The sequence below is a fragment of the Diadema antillarum genome, unplaced genomic scaffold (assembly GCF_040938485.1).
Source record: "Diadema antillarum isolate AM-2024a unplaced genomic scaffold, OU_Dant_1.0 scf00000104, whole genome shotgun sequence".
Taxonomy (NCBI): Eukaryota; Metazoa; Echinodermata; class Echinoidea; order Diadematoida; family Diadematidae; genus Diadema; species Diadema antillarum.
In genome coordinates, this window is record NW_027270993.1 from 228,058 (window position 1) to 245,475 (window position 17,418).

General features: G+C 35.7%; 1 protein-coding gene and 1 long non-coding RNA gene across 2 annotated transcripts in view; both read right to left on the reverse strand.

Annotated features, from left to right (window-relative positions):
- Nucleotides 1–17,418, reverse strand: part of LOC139719121 (stabilin-2-like) — a 41,588-nt gene that overhangs the window by 12,608 nt on the left and 11,562 nt on the right. Inside the window, exons 12-26 of the mRNA XM_071630553.1 lie at nucleotides 16,148–16,250; nucleotides 13,211–13,258; nucleotides 12,278–12,412; nucleotides 9,751–9,843; nucleotides 9,268–9,399; nucleotides 8,025–8,263; nucleotides 7,546–7,567; nucleotides 6,063–6,176; nucleotides 4,962–5,012; nucleotides 4,511–4,603; nucleotides 3,831–3,989; nucleotides 3,038–3,214; nucleotides 1,386–2,117; nucleotides 1,139–1,228; nucleotides 273–416 (exon numbers count right to left, since the gene is read on the reverse strand). Of these exons, the coding sequence (XP_071486654.1) occupies nucleotides 273–416; nucleotides 1,139–1,228; nucleotides 1,386–2,117; nucleotides 3,038–3,214; nucleotides 3,831–3,989; nucleotides 4,511–4,603; nucleotides 4,962–5,012; nucleotides 6,063–6,176; nucleotides 7,546–7,567; nucleotides 8,025–8,263; nucleotides 9,268–9,399; nucleotides 9,751–9,843; nucleotides 12,278–12,412; nucleotides 13,211–13,258; nucleotides 16,148–16,250 (2,332 nt within the window). The remainder of the gene's footprint in view (nucleotides 1–272; nucleotides 417–1,138; nucleotides 1,229–1,385; nucleotides 2,118–3,037; nucleotides 3,215–3,830; nucleotides 3,990–4,510; nucleotides 4,604–4,961; nucleotides 5,013–6,062; nucleotides 6,177–7,545; nucleotides 7,568–8,024; nucleotides 8,264–9,267; nucleotides 9,400–9,750; nucleotides 9,844–12,277; nucleotides 12,413–13,210; nucleotides 13,259–16,147; nucleotides 16,251–17,418) is intronic.
- Nucleotides 13,553–15,514, reverse strand: LOC139719090 (uncharacterized). Its single transcript, XR_011710060.1, has 3 exons — nucleotides 15,352–15,514; nucleotides 14,524–14,616; nucleotides 13,553–13,649 (listed from the first exon to the last, which is right to left on the reverse strand). It is a non-coding gene; the product is annotated as an uncharacterized lncRNA (long non-coding RNA).

The window sequence follows — 17,418 nt, forward strand, 5'->3', positions numbered from 1 at the left end:
ACAATCATATCAGCATTAGAGTCAATATTTTCGTGTGTTTTTAATTTCGCAAATAGCAGCTGACTCGCAAAATTCGCGAAAATAAAAACCTTGCGAAATATTTGGCGTATACAGTAACTTCTTCAGGATAAAGCTCAATCTTACACTGGAGAAACTTCATCTTAAATGGGAGACACACAGCTAGAGGGGGAGAAATTCAAACTCGAGCAAGAGAGTGGAATATTTTGCAAAAATGGCTTTAAAACAGAGGAGTTGGAGTCTCTGCTACGCACCATTTCGATGGTAGATGTTTCCCTGTCACATCTTCCCTCCAAGCGAGGCAGAGAGAGGACTCGAGTGACGGGATACAGCATGCCACCCATAAACTCCATCCCGACGCCAATCACTCGACTCTTCTCATTCAAGAGGAGCTCCCCCTACAGGCAAAAAGATGAAGAATCCCCCAAAATCAAGAGGAAGAAAACATAAGGGTAAATATGGGTTTTGCAAAGTAAACTATACCTCAGTTGCAAGAGATCTAATGAACAGAACAATCATGAATGGATGATTGATGGACCGCACATTGTATTTAGGAAGGACATCAAGCTAAACATCAACAATAAAAACATGTTTTATGTCATTTTGTTTGGTATGCATGAAAGTGGCCACTGGAAATATTGAATAAAACATATTTCTTAATATTACAAGTATTAAATGGCTAACACTGATGCAGTTACTGTAAAAAACATATATTACATCTACTGCAGATGTAAGGCTGCCAATCTATGCACATCTAAAAACACACTGGTACACGGTAAAACCATTTTGCAGGCAAAAATTATATTTTGGCCTAAAGACAGGGCAACTGCTTGTACCACAGCATGCACTCTAAATCATATTTCTGAAAAAAAATATTGTCATTTCAAAAACATATTTCATTGCTTTTGCTTCAGAAAAAGCGTACAAATATCATAAAACATGGCCAGGAGTTGACAACCTTTCCAATGTGTCACAATCACGTTTTGAACATTTCCTCTCTAGCTGATGTCTTGCTAAAGAGATCAAAACTATTCAAATACCTAATTCTGAGGAATGTTAAGTACTAGTAATTAATGCTGCTTTAATAGGGATTAGCATTCAGCATACATTATGCCCTCACCTCACTGGTAGCCTCGAGCCTAAGATCCAAGCCAGAGAGGGTCGGGAGATCAAAATGGCTATTGACACGCCACAAGGTACCAACGTAGATCTGTGGGAAGACATATAGAAACAGGTTGTCATCTAAATATATTGAAAAATAAAAGAAGTTTTCTTGTTTTTCCCAGCTAACCCCCAACAGCTCTTCCTGACAACATGGTATGTAGACATCAAAATTTTAAAAATTGACACTGATGTTGCCATCTCACCTCATCCAACAAGACATGGTGGGCAATGAACTCCTGAAGCAGCAGCTGGTTGCCAGGGGCAACCAATTTCTCCATCACACCAGGAGGAAGTAGGTCAAAGGCCTCATCTGTGGGTGCAAACACTGTTTTGTCCATGTGGCCAGGCCTGCCCTTGGGGCTATGGCCATGCATGCTCTGTCTGGGGGGCCCATGAGGGGAAATCCGTTGACGTTGCCTTTTCTGGTTCCGATCATCATCATCTTGATCTCTTACACCATGGCGGTCATCATTTCCTCGCAGGATTGATCCATATCCATTTCTGCCTTGATCAGTACTATCCCTACGTGTTGGCTGATCAGGACTAAACCTCAATCCTGGAGGAGCCATCCTCTTGTCTAGTATCGGAGGATTTGGTCCTCTGGAGAGTCTGTCTATGTCTACACCCCTGCCACGCGGTGGGACATCTTCCCTCACCTCTTCCGAGGAGTCGCCCATCCCAAATTCACCCGAGACCCCCTGAATGTCCTCATCCCACACTGGACGTTCCAAAGGAAATCTGGGTCCCCTGATGGGACCAGAGGGGCCCATGGGTCTCCTGCCTGGGTTGAAGAAAAGATCACGCAGCATGGGGGTCTGTCGCATCAGCTGTAGGAAGATGGTCAGGTTGTGACTCGCTGCTAAAGAGTCCAGGATATCACTGGTGTTCTGCCTGCGGTGGGGTGGCCTTCTTCCATGGGAGCCACACCCAATTTCCTGGTATAAATCAGAAATATATATACATGGGCCATGATACAAAAAAAGGGCCCTTTGGGCATAATATATGAATTTTTACTACCATTCTGTAGAACGAACTCTGACATACTTAGATATTCAAACCATTTTCTGAAATTCCACTCCTAAATGGCTCAATACTGCTTTTAAAAAAGGGAATTTTGCCCAAATACTGCCACTTTTTGATGCAACCTATGAATTCGCGCACAGCTAGCCAGTTGATTTTTCTTTTTTTTGCACGTATTGCTTTGTCAAACTTCCACTCTGTTTTATGGTTTGTTTTGTACATGACAGCACTAAGGGCCCTTTTCTGGCATCATGGCCCATATATAAAAGGTATATGATGGCAAGTACTTGTAGTATTTAGTAACAATAAATGTCCCTTTGAACAGTGCAAGTCTGCAGCCTGTCAATATACTCAGTCACATTTTTCTCTAAATAAATATACGTTCGACTTTGAATGACAATTTTATCAGTAATCCAGAGGCATCTGAGAGATGTTTGTATAAGGAGTATGAATAACAGGGCACCATTTCATAAAAGTTATCATTCTAACAACCATAGTAACAGTCAGTAGCCAGAGCTTCTCAGCCAATCAAAACCAAGGAGTTTACTGAAATTGTCAGAGGCTGAGAACTTGTTAGGGCTGACAACTTTCATGAAACCATGCCCAGGAAACAGTACATCGGTCAAACAGAAGTCCAAATTATACATGATTTGAGAATATGGGAGCACACTTAAAATTACCTATATTCATATGGTTATCATCCTTTCCTTCAATTCAAATTACTGCCATACATCAAAATCAGCTTAAAAAATAAGAAAGTTGTTGCATTAACATCTATGATTAAAGTTTGTATTTCCTATAAAATTTGAACTGCAGTGCTTGATTACCGACGTACCCATTCCATAGGCCAGTCATACACCGTAGGAGGCACTAGCATGGTATCAACCAGATGGATCACTCCGTTGGATGCAGGAATCTCTGCCTGTGTGATTTGGCTCACACCTCCCAAGATAACATCACCCTCCTGTGGACATACGCCGAGAGAAAAAGCACAAGAGCAGAAGGGGGAAGACAGAAAGAAAATGAGTGAGAGATAGAGAGAAGAATAAAGGAAAGAGAAAGGGAGAGATCAAGGAAGAGATATGATAAATTCAGAATGGGAGAAAGAGAAGGTGAGATATATGGGTGGATGGAGGGCTTAGGTGTAACAAGGATGGATAGAGGAAAATGAAATTGTTTATTTTACTGTTACATCATATATGATATGAATGTTACATCATTGTTATCCAATTAATAATCTACTTGGTTTGAAAGTTTATACTGTAATGATTTTAATTGTTACGGCTAAGCTTTGTTCTCACTATCAGAGTCAATGTCATGCAACTGAGCTGAGTATAGGGGCGTCAAGTAATCTCATCTAAGTTTTCCCTATTCTATGACTAAAATATTATCACTTCACAACAGAAACACATTTTCAAAGCTTGCATCCAATATCTCTTTTCCCAGCAATTAACAATTGCTAGGAAAATCTGCCAAACAATGGTAGTTTGGAGATCAAGATAGTGCTTGATGCTGTGCGCTGGCACAGCGTAAGTCAACACATTCATATAGAAATCAAACAGTGCCACTGCCATTGGATTTTTAACATTTATATGTTAAAGCAAGAACTGGAGAGAGTCTAAACTCACAGTGGTGGTAGATATACGTAAATCCTGGCCATTCATGGTCCCGATAGTGGTGCGGTTACGGAGGTCATCCCGTGAGAGACGGCTGCCACCGACGACGTGGTACATGATGTACTGAGTCAGGAAGTAGCAGGAGCGTTCAAGACCGTCCAGCGATAGATGCTACATGGAATGAAAACAAATATCAAATATGAAAACTTTTCACAGGAGGCAGTATACCATGTCATCAGCATTTTCATATCCTTTAAAAAAAGATACTGTCCTATGATTCAAGCTCATCACATCAGCCATCCACATACAGTCACAGATAAATACCCTGACTTTACAAAATGTTATGATGATACTGCACGAGAGATTTTTCACTATGTATCTGTGATGAGTACTGTAGTGTTTGGACATTTGATGACATTTAGTTTAAAGTAGTTTAAAGGATTAAATCTTTTAAATGCATATGTTTCACTTAAACCTTAGTTTATTATGCATCGGGATCAGCGTGAGTTTTGTCCTTATTCCACAAACTTTTCATTCTTCACACAAAACACTATTTTGCTTTGTGGAAACATTTGCAGGATTTACACAGCTGTGATGCATTTTGTTAACATGAATTTACATAATTACTTGCAAGGAATTAATCAATAGTGGAAGCAAGTGCTAGAAATTAATGATGCAAAAGCTGACATTACCTGCTGCCTCAGAAAGGTGTCCACTGCATAATTAGTAGGCACAAAGACAGTATAACGACCCCTCCTCCTCAGGAACATGTCAGCAGACCGAAGCTAGAGAAAGATTCATAAATTTGAAAGGCATGATTATAGAACTTTTGTTGCAGCAATACACTGATACTCAGCATGGACGCTCGTAGCAATTTAAGCTGGAATGTGAACATTAACAAATCATGTTGATGGGGGGGGGGGGGGGGGTCCATTTAATATATTTCAAAAATATTGTAAAACACATCAACTTCTATTAATAAGAAATCAACTGAACTATTGTGTTTTAACATCATGGTATCACACAGCTTGAAAAAAAAAGACTTGCAAAGACTAAAAATGCAACTAAAAAAAATAATCATGCCTGTCAATCTGAAAATCTAGGAAAGAGGAGCTTTCTGAGAATTCAATTAAATATACTCACACTTGATAAGAGGTTAAGGAATGTTCTGGCCTCTGGGATACCCCTTAGCTCCTAAACAGGGTAACAAACAGGCATACAGATGAACATTTAGACAGAGAGATAGATTGATAGATAGATAGAAAGTTAAACAGATAATAACAATAATAATAATAATAATAATAATAATAATAATAATAATAACAATAATAATAATAATAATAATAATAATAATAATAATAATAATAATAATAATAATAATAATAATAATAATAACAATAATAATAATAATAATAATGATAATGATAATAATAATGATAATGATAATTACAACGTAGCACCCTGCAATGACTATTTTACTTACATGTACATACATAAGTTGTCAATATAACTGACATAACTACATAAATTAATTCCAATCTAACAAACATATGCCATTTTATACAAATGAGATTTGACTTTTTGTTTGAAATTGTCAATCGGCATCTGACTTTTCAGTGGGTCTGGCAGAGAATTCAAAGGTGTTGGTGCAGCATAAGAAAAAGCCCTCTCCCCATCAGACTTTGTACAGATGGATGGTACTCCAAATACAAAGTTTTGGGCATAGGATTGGTAGATAAATTGGTAGTGTGATGACTGATTAGATAGACAGATATAGCTGAGTTGACAGACAGAAATATACTAGATAGATTGAAATAAGATTATGAATTTAGATGGATAGATTGATATCAACAGGTATATATGATTCACAGAAATGGGATTGATAACCTATTAAACAAGAAAGTCTTTTCCACAAAACATTTCCTCTAATATCAGAATGCTCTTGTATTATACATTCTGTCACTAATGAAGAAGTAGAGTTGCATATCACAGTTGATACAATACTCAAGTAAGAGAGTGAAACAAAATCTATCTGAGCAAGATCTGAAGAATATCTGTCTGTGACAGCTAAAATAACAAATCAAAATGAGCGAGAGAAGTATGCAAGAATGACTTTGTATAGCTGACAATATTTCACTTCTACTATAGTTGAATAGTAGAGACTACTACTCAACATCAAGGGGCTTGTGATTTATTTGTCATTGCACAACTGAGACTTCTTTGTTGTGTTCAATATAACAGTACCTCATAGATATGGCTATAGCTGGGGTGGCAACCTCCGTTGTCAATCAAACAAGGATTTATATCCATGCACCAGATCCCGTCACCATAGTAACCCTCTACGCACTGACAGCTCCGCTTTGATGACAAAGAAAGATGAGATTTATGGTTTCCACTGATATAATTGGCACTTTCAAAAGAATTTGTTTGCATGTGTGTCTTCTGCATTCATTAATTTGTGTGTTACCTCTTCAATCATTTCATTATTTCAGTTAAATCTATCAATATTTACCTTTAATTACTATGGTTTCATTCCTATCAATTTTACTTCTAAAAATGGTGCACTGATGATTTTTAAATTTTCTTAGATTGGTGACCAGTTTGTACTATATTTATAGATGAGCCTTTAACCGGTAGAGAATTAGGTGATTTTGCTACAAAACACAATTTCCATAGACACTTGCCTATCCTAAACAGGTTAATATTGTGGGAAGTACACATAGGTTCTAATATTAAGCATAATGAAAGTGTTTTATAAAGATATAACATTTGTGCAGAAGAATAAATATACAATACACACAGGATGGATTAACTGAACATCTGATAGCTCATGACCAGGCATTATATTTTAGCAATCTTCCCTGCAATAACAGCACAACTGTACAACAAACTTCTGTCTGTCAAACTATGCAGTGTTATACTAAGGACATAATTTGGGGTGCATCACATCAAAAGAAAAATAAAGTGCTTTGCTCCTTTCTATTCCCATTCTCTTATTTAAAAAATTGTCATCACAATCTCATGGAAATAGATTAAGTAAATACAGAAAGTTTGAATTCAAAGCCATTTGTCTTGCAATCTTAAAACACTGGCAAAAATAGGAATAAATGATTGCGAACCACCTGTGTTCGTGATTCCTGGATGCAGATAGCATGAACACTGCAGCCTCCATGGTTTGCAGACATGCAGCACATTGGCCCTGTTATCCAAAAGAAAATCATTTGTACAAATATATAATAATAATAATAATAATAATAATAATAATAATAATAATAATAATAATAATAATAGTAATAATGAGAATAACAACAACAATAATAATAATAATAATACATGACATACACATAAATGTTCATTATCTGTTTTATGGCAAACAAATAAATAAGTACAAATAAAACTGCTCCTTGCACAGACAACATCAGTTTACAAATCACATGTTAACCACTCACAATGAAGGAATTGTTTCAAGATAAAGAGTGCGGAACCTGAGGATAGTGTGAACAGAAAATGAATGTGTGTCCTCAAACATGGAGGGATAAAAATCAGGTTTTCTCTAATTCACTAACCCATTTCAGAAGTATGAATTTATAACAGGTTAGACACCATCTTCATGTGAAAAATTTGTACTGAAAGAAACAATTACACATCATATTTCATCATGGATTGATTTCAAATTAATGAATTCTTTCTTCATTTAAAATTTGTGGAAATAACTTGTAATACTCACCATCACATTGTATGGTTCCGTCCTGAAACAATGCAGGAAAAAAAATATATATATTTTTTATAATACATGCTTTAGTAAAAGTGCAACGTGAAAAGTTTATATTCAACATGACTTTAAAGATACACTTAATATTAACAAATCAAAGGGGACAGGGACAATCTTAACCAATATAGGCAGAAATGTGGAAAGCATCACAACACGAAGAAGTGATATTACCTTTGCATAAAAGTATTGTTTCTCCTCTTTATTACCCGTTGAGGACGAGTCCCGAGTATACTCGGGCAGGTGTCCATGGGAAATGCATGTTGTAGCAAAATCAGTCCGTCCTCAACGGGTTAATCAAGCATATAGGCCTATCACAAAAACTTTACCTTTTAGCTTGCATTTTATGTAAGTCTGTAGCCTAATCTTCCGTCAACATTGCATAAGACGATTTGGTGCTCAATCAAAAAGAAGACCATATTCACTCATACCTTCACATTCTCATGTAACTTATATGATATAAATCTTGGAGTTTGGTGTCCTGCAAAAGACTAGTTTGAATGAAGGAACGGTCAGGGACAGAGGATTGTGGATGGACCATGCATACCGTTGGTGTGGATTCATTTGAAGGACGCCCTCTTTCGACAGGCTGCAGCAGACGCAAGATGCCATGTGCCACACCATTAGGTAAGATGAGAATATCAGGTGCTGCTATGGGAACCATGTTCACATATGTCTGTTCCAAGAAAAAAATGCCATCCAAGAGAATTAGTTTCCTATATGCTTTGTAAAGAAATAAATCATTGAGATTTTTGTATTTTCTTTTTGATATTGGAGTTTTAATTTGCTTAAGTTTTGTTTTTATGATACTTTTCCATGTATAACTGAATTACTGTTACCACTAAACTTTGTTATGCTACACCTTTGGTAAATTCATATCACATGTCTGTATGATAATGGTTCAGAGAAAAATATTGCACACTTTGTCTTTTCATGTTACAGGAATTCATTATTAATATTATTATTATTATTATTATTATTATTATTATTATTATCATTATTATTATTATTATTATTATCATTATTATTATTACTATTATAATTATTATTATCATTATTATTATCGTTATCATTATTATTATTATCATTATTATCATTATTATTATTATTATTGTTGTTGTTGTTATTATCATTATTATCATCATCATTATTCAAATAGAGTTTTGATTCATTTTTAAAAGCCCACAATTTTTTTCTTCCTATACAACTTATTTCTATCTCTATCTATCTCTAAAGGTTTGTGTGCTTGATGTGCATGAAACCTTTCTAGCAGATAAAACTTCCAGCAAATAAATTCCATGAAAAAAATTTTGCACAGCCTTTTCAAGTCCACTGTAACATGTCATGCAAAAGACAGACAACCTCAAGCACAAGAAGACTATCAGAATGGCAGAAGTTTCACTGAATTGAGCAAACAATTTTTTTTCCACCTGCTGTTAGAATCAAGGGAATAATCAGGAGTTTGAGAGGGTAACTATTAGCCTGAGCACTCTTACAAAAAGCTCTCTGCTTCTAATATATATCTTGTAACTATCTATTATTGGCATTAGCACAAAGTAAATGTTGATTGAAAGAAGAAGGACAACAGAGGATTATGACTTCAATACGAAGGGCTTAAACCCAGATATAAGAAGAAAAGACAGCACATAATATGCATTCAGTCCTGGTTTGGTACATTACCTGGCCATCATGCTGGTGTATTTGTAATGAGCCATTATTCACTGTCGTCAAATGAAGATTCGTCCCAGTCAAATTCTGGAGATAAAGTATCTGACCAATAACAAGATGATTCAACACTTCCTCTCCATCCATCTGTTAAACAAACAAACAAACAAACAAACAAACAAACAAACAAACAAACAAACAAACAAAGAGGACACTGAGATCAAAGGATTGTATAAAGCTACAGAATCTCTTCAGAATAGATGATCCTCACAAGAACATCAGCAACAAATTTGCTCATATTTCAATATTACACAGGACTATATCAGATTCAACTGAATAAATTGGACTAACCAAAATATTCATCAACAAAAAGTTGACTGCTGAGATGAAGCACAAAAATATTACTTCATCAGAACACAATGCAATTGAACACATAGAGGCACACATAGAGCAACCTCGGGCTAATCCATGATAATAGCCATGGAGTCATCAGCTTACCAGAACTGATGAGTTGAGTTCGGACAGAGCCTGGTTACTAGGAAGGAAGACTGTAAATGGAAGATCAGAGTCTGATGGTGGAAGTTGTGGTGGCTGGGGAGAGAAACAAAATGGGTTTCAAAGGGTTTTCATATGAATTATTAAGTACAGTAACTCCTTCACCTTGTGAGAAAATTCTAATTCTGATGTTTTCCCATCTGCATTAACAAACAGCAACTTTTAAAGATATTTAGTGCTTTAAAAAAATGACTGTTCAAAGTAACTAAAGAATTGATGTTCCAGTTACTAGAGGTGCAGTCATTACAACAATTCATGTATGTGGTGATTCTGGCACAAAGTAATTGGAAAATTACTGTGTAAATGCCGAGATGAAATTAAAAAAAAAAAAAAAAGTAAATTGAGGCACTCTAAGGTAACATACTTGGAATGATGCCGGAACATATATTTTGTACTTTTACATATACATTCATAATATGTTTTGTTTTGTTTTTGTAGTTTGCTTTTTTGCTATCCTTTGTTTTGTATCATTTTGATGCTCTTATTTCTGTGAAGTTTGCATAGCATGTCTGATGAAATATTGATTTATACCTTTAATTTTGTAAACCAAGACCAAGCCATGAGGTAGTGTTGTACATCTCGTGAAGTTGAGGCCAGTACATCAGTCTTCCTTCTAATGGCTTGAATTCTCTCAACCCAATATGGCACATCAAAGTCCTATGGGCAGAATTAGATACAAAAGGACATTTCTGTTCATGTACACACTTCTCTTTAGTACTAAAACTTCAATTTCTGTTAATATTTGTAACTACTCTAGTAATTACCACAGTAATACTTTTTGATTTACAATAACATCCACTAACAACCTTTTTAAACTTAACAAGAATCATATGCTTTGATCAGAGTTTAACTGAGAGGAGAAGGCACATTTCATCAACAAAGAAAATGTAATTGTAATGAAATTTTAATCATATATTTGAAGAAAGAGTGTATATCTTTCTGACGATGTTTTCAAAAGATTGCCATAAACTCCTCAAAGGGTGCTAACAAAGAACCTTTCATAATGGTAGCTGATAAAAGACATTTTAGGAAACGAGTAGAAAAAGGAGGAAGATGAACTCACACTTAGCACACACAGGAATCCATTCACTGTTTGACTGCACTGAGAAGGGTGAGTGTTGACTACAAATGTGTCATTCAAAGGCTGGGGAATACAACAGCACAAGTATATAGTCAAAGTTTTTATCATCATTGCACTTAATTTTGGTAGAAAAGATACAAATAAGAATATCTTGCAGTCAACTCATATCTTACAGAAAATATTACAATCACTTCAATACTGGCACATTTGCTAAACATTCCAAAGTATTATCGTTTTTATTTTTCTTTAGTTTGGTCCTAAGTTGTATCCATCTTCCTTATCTTGTTCTCCACACTCGGTTTCTACCAGAACCTATGCTTAATAAATAAGCTTGCTTTTAAGTAGGTTCCATCATATTTCTCTAGCATTTTTACTTAGATTCAAATTTTCATAACTTGACTGCCATGCTTCACATAGTTAGTAACATTTTATTGTGCATCAAAGCTGGATACCATGCATTATTCAATTTTGTATTATATCTGACGTGTCTTTGCATTTAGATATAAGAAACTATTAGAGAAGAGAAATGAAATGGAAAAATAATTCATAGGCACCAGCAATTACAACTACCGTACACAAAAGATAGATTACAGTACTAATCATGATAACTTTGAATTAACACAGAAAATATCACAGTATGAATCATCAAAGTTGCTATGTTGCATTTTTTGACATATATTCATGATATGATTTTCCATTACATCAAGAAGAGGAAAACAATACAATAAAGTCAATAATCATTTCAAATGTGACATAGTCACATCAGTACAAGATAATAATGTCATGATAAATGGTGACTTTCTGAGCTGTCAGCTATATTTTACTGATACATATGCAAGGTCAACTTATTCTAAAGAAGCAAAATTCATCGGTATAGAAAGAAATTGAACAGATCAATCACTCTGAGAGCAAACCATATACATATATAGAAATATAAAACATATAACACACACAATTATTATCTAGATTACACATGCTTACTTGTGATATGGTAATGGTCTCCCCTGGTTGTAGACTCAAGAAGTTTGGACTTGACTCAGATTCAAACTGCACTGAATGGTTTGTGCTGAGAATGTGGGACCTTTTAGCAAAAGATTAATATGAACCAAGACATATTTGTTACGTATTGCATAATATGCTTGCAAAAAATAATAAGATATGATATGAACCAACACAAATCATTTTCAAAACATGAATGATTTCTTAATCTTCATTGAATACCTAATGTGTGTATAAAGTTCATTTTATTTCTGTCAACAGAATGGCAACCTGCATGTATGGCTGCATTTTCCCAAACAAATGAGTGGTAACTGTATGTTTGTTGCTCTATTAAATTGTGCAAGCAAAGAAGAAACAATATTTGCTTGTTTGTTTGTTTGATTACCTTACAAAGTAGGCTGCAGCAGGCTCCCACTGAAGAGCGCCCTCAGTGATGTTCTCAAGGTCAAGAATTGCCTCTGCAGGTGGAATGATGATCCCCACACTGTGATTGGTTGTTGCCAGGTAGCCAAGAAGGTGAGACCTCTGTAAGGTGAAGACATTCACACGACATTATAGAAGAGCTATGCTAATCAGGAAAATGATTTAGCATGACTAGCTGACTATGTCTTAAAATATCTCTAAAGTGGTAAAAGTAGCAGTAGTTGAAGAAGTAGTGATGATGCAAATTTTGTAGCAATCATGATTATATTAGAGATAATGATAAAAATGACAAAAAATCTATGACAATTAAGTGACCCCATGTATAACTTTGGGAAATACACAGCACACAAACAGAATTTAAAAATCTAAATATATTTATCACTAGCATGTCTCTTAGAATATAACTCAAAACTCACAAGCAAATTTCAGACAAGATAAATCACATTCTGACATCTATATGTGCTAAGATTCATAGGATCTAAGAATTGCTATCTATGTTATCTAAATTTTAGTCCATGTTTTCTGCAGCAAATTGGTGATATTTCTTCTTAGTTTGTTAAACCGTACACAATTCTTTTTGAAGATTAACATAATGAGGCACTAGAGAATATTCTAGCCAGCTTCTCTGCCAGTGCACTTTGACATATCAAGATGAGTTTATTTATTCAACTGCAGTCAAATGGAGGAGATAAAATTTCCACTTGACAGGTGACAACTACAGTTTTTCCAATGCCATTGAATACTTTGATACTTTTGGCAGCATATCTAGTATATCAGCTTGATATCATCAGCTATACTACTGAATTGCCAAGTTGGCTGTATTAATCCTAAACTCGTAATTCATGTGTCAGTGCAGTCTATCTTAAAAGGCATACTAAAACAGAACAAAGGCACACAAACCTGAATTAATCTCCAGAATGGCTCAGCTCCATCCAACTCTTCCAGTTCCTAGAAACCAGAATTTGACATTTTAGGGTGAAAGATCCATACATACCAATCTCGTTACAATTTACGAAACAGAAAACTAAAAAAATGTTTTTACTTGTTAAACACATACATCAGCGCGACAAAGAAATAGATCTATGCAACATGGAATGATTTCTATATACATTTCTACACAGAATTATTTTACAAAAATATATCACAAACTTTTTAAAAGTTATTCAAACATACATTTCTCATTTTTCAGCAGAGAAAATTGTTCAGTATATCAGAAGATGACAACTTTGATCATCATGCTTACCACAGCTAGGTTAGCAAAGCACCTCCGTCCTAGTCTGTGGAGTTCTGGTGGGCACAAACATTCAAAGGTCCCAGGTCCATTTGGTACACACAGTGCCTGAGGTACAAAAGAATTGTGGTGGTAGCATCATTAGGCACTTTACTTGACAAGGTAATCATAATGATTCTGAATTCTTTGAAAGGGTTCTACATCACCCCTAATTAGCATCATTGAGCTCAACAACTGAGATCAAACAAAAGGATGATCTTTAATAAAAGTGCCTCTTCAATTTTGGCAAATGCGCATTTGAAGGAAAGAACATGCTTGATCACAAAACCCAAAGTTTACTAAACTTTGCCAATACAGGAAAGTTGTCATGACTAGCTGATATATTTCATGAGAATCAGAGATACATAATTGACTGACATAGCTCTTTTGATATGACTTAATTGTCTAGAAGAAAGTCAAATCAGAGGCATCAAAAGTAACATTACACGGGTCAAGTTCTGGATAATTTGTGGGTATAACCTCTTAACCCGTTCCATACTGAATTCTGAAATGCCCATAGACTTAATATGCAGGCCAACAGGCTCCCGTACGAAACGGGTTAAATTTCCAAAGAATCATCTCAGCAGAAAACAGTTCAGCTTTTACATTCTCTCACACACTTCAAAGTGTATCTAAGCCGATGAGAGTATTAAGTATATTGTCATCATAGCTCTCATCCAGCAACAACCTATAGTATATGATTGATTAGGTTTTTTTTTTTTAAGTTTATACAAATTGAAGCACCTCATAATAGCAGTTTCTATGTCAGTTATGGTTAGTTCATTGCTGTCATGGTAATGAGGTATATCGTAACTTAAACTGATTGCATATAATTTTACAATAGGTGAACCCTGGTCAAAATCTGTTCACTTTCTTTTCTGACTTATGGCATCTCCCAATACGCCTGACAATATACGTTTGTGTAAACAAGTTTTTGACCTACCGAAGCATCACATGGGTTGTTTGGTATGCAGGCATTGATGGGTTCACAGGAGAAACCATTCCCGTCAAAACCAGGCAGGCAGTAACATGAAACCTGAGAAACAAAGACACCGATATTAGTCAGTTATTCACCACAAACACTACAAGTTCTTGGTACATATTCATAACACTTTCTTAAAAACAGTCTTTTCTCCACACTAATGACTGCCTTTCTGAACATTTGGATCAATTGTTATCAATATTGTGCACTGCTCCAATATCCTTGACCTTCTGTTCAGATCGAGCTTTACATATCAGCTATCAAATAATTTAGCTTTGATGACTAATTTAGCTTTGATGACAATAAGTCATCACACATTGTTGATGTATAAAACAGATTGTCGTTGCATGTCGATTTTTCATCATTTAAAATTTCTTCATAATAAATGATTTACAGTATTTTGTTACTTTGTTGGCAATCACTCTGAACTCCGTTGAGAAATATTTGTCCCAAATTGTGAGATAACTTCTTTTGTTTGTTTGTTTCTTTCTTTGCCATCTGTCTTATCAGCAGTTATATGGTTTACTCTTGTATACTCTGGTACTGATCGCAGAAAATGTTACATCATGCTATGTCTGTTCAGATGATTTCTTGAAGATGTTGAACTACTTCCACAAGAACTGATCAACACAAAACAGACTCCAACTGTTACAGAACAATCTGATAACGACAGACATCAAAGACTGTTTCATTCATACTGAGCATTATTATTGCTGAACTCTGCTGTCATTTTTTTAAAAGTTGCATATCACGACAACAAATTTCTGGAGCCCAACAATGGTCACACACCTGATCTAGTAAGAGTGAATGGAAGCAGGTGGCGTTAGGATGACATCCTCCATTATCCTGGAGACAGCTGCTCTGGGAGTGACACCTGCTGTCTTCCAGAGCACCAGTCTGGTTGCCATGGAGACAGACACACCTACTCTGGCCAGGCCTCTCATAGACACATGTTTCCTATTCAGAGAATAAAATACATAAGCAGCAACACAGCACAGTAAGTCATTTCTTTTTTAGATTTTTTTTCTCATTTCTAGCTTAAAAAGCAACGCAGAAAAAGAAACAACTACAACACAGCACAGTACATCATTCATTTTTTGAACTGTTTTTCATTTCAAGCTTGAAAAACAACAAAGAAAGAGAAACAACTACAAACAAACAAAGCCAAACGAACTCAAACAATAAAAACAAAAGGAGAACAATTGATAATTCATTATCAATGGTCAATGGTTTTGGGTGGTGTAGCAATTTAATAAGTAGTTTTCATACTTGATTTCAATAATGGATGCTCTCATTAAGAGCTTCAACTTCATTTCCTTCATTGCTGCAGGATTGAAGAATCTATAGCATAGCACTTAGCCTTCCAGGTGAAGTCGCAACTCACAATGACTGATAACATGCAAACTATACGTCACTTATACTTGTATGTATATGCAGCATTTCCATTTTACAACATCCTGTCACAAGAAGAAGATCAATCACCGTATCAAGATAAAACTATGTCATTGTAAAACAGGTTGAAGTGATGTGTGATGTGTTTCTACCATCACTCTTTATCTATCTGTACATCAAAAGCTTATTGTACCAAGAGAGGGTGGCAGCCTCTGGTTCCATACTCCTCTCTGTTGCAAGGGTTGATAGGAAGGCATTCCAACCCAGAAGCCTCATAGCCTGCATCACATACACATCTAGGTTGGCAAATAAATCACACAATTAGGCAGAGATAGTGAGGTAGTATGCCATTGGACAAATGTTGTCATTGCTTGGTGTAGTCCGAGTCCATACATATTGATGTTTCTTTAATATTCATAAAAAGAGATAAGCAGTGCAAATTGAAGACAGATGAAATCAAGTCATAAAAATCATACAAAAATGATACAGGGGCATAGATGTTGCATATGGCGCAATCAGTAGAGGTGCTTGATACACAAAAACTTTTGCCATTTTGGTTCAATGACTGTAGTTTAAAGGTGTTGCTAGGCCCTTATATAAATATGTTGATGAACATTATAAAATGGGTTCAAGAATGTAGCCAATTGGAAGCGCTGAAATGAGTCACGTGTGCGTGCATTAATTTTTACTATCATGCACGGCCTTGCAAAAAAGCGTAAAGTCACTGACGTCACAATGTTTACACTGTTTACACTAGCAGTGCGCACTATACGCGCTGTCAATCCTGTAAACAACTTCTCGTTCGGGCTGCCAGCCGGCCTTTCTTGTGCACAACAATCATGTGGCGTACGTATACGCTTATACGTACAGTACTAACATGTGCGGGATTTCCGAGTGCGACGTGCGTAAATGTTTGGGACGAACATCCTCGGACGTCTTGACCCACAAAGGTACGTGAAAAACGCTGACAAATGCTGTTAGTTTTCGAATTTTCGACCCATTTTATAAAACAAATGATGCACAGGATTATTTCGTGGCGTTAGTGGAGGCGTAGCTCACTCTCGGGTATTTACAATGTAGTGCAACATGCACATACGCCTACACTAACGCACTCTATCCTGTGCATCATTTGTATACTAACTGACACCTTCAAGAAGGAACAGACAGCCCATCTCACTCTAACAAGTGTTTCAAAAGAGACTTTGTAAAATATCGTGAATACCCACAAAATATAGCAGTGCAACACCCGTAGATCTAGTTCATGATTCTATACAGCAGTAAAGTCACTTTCCCTATTTACTTTTAGAAACTAAAAGGTCAAAGGAGTATATCTAAACAGATTCAGTCATATTACTTCACCAAAAGAAAAAAAAAGAAGTTAGTTGTTTTTTGTTTGTTTTTGTTTGTTTTTGTTTTTATGAGGGGGATATGTATGATGCTATTTAAAGCCTCAATAAAACTCAT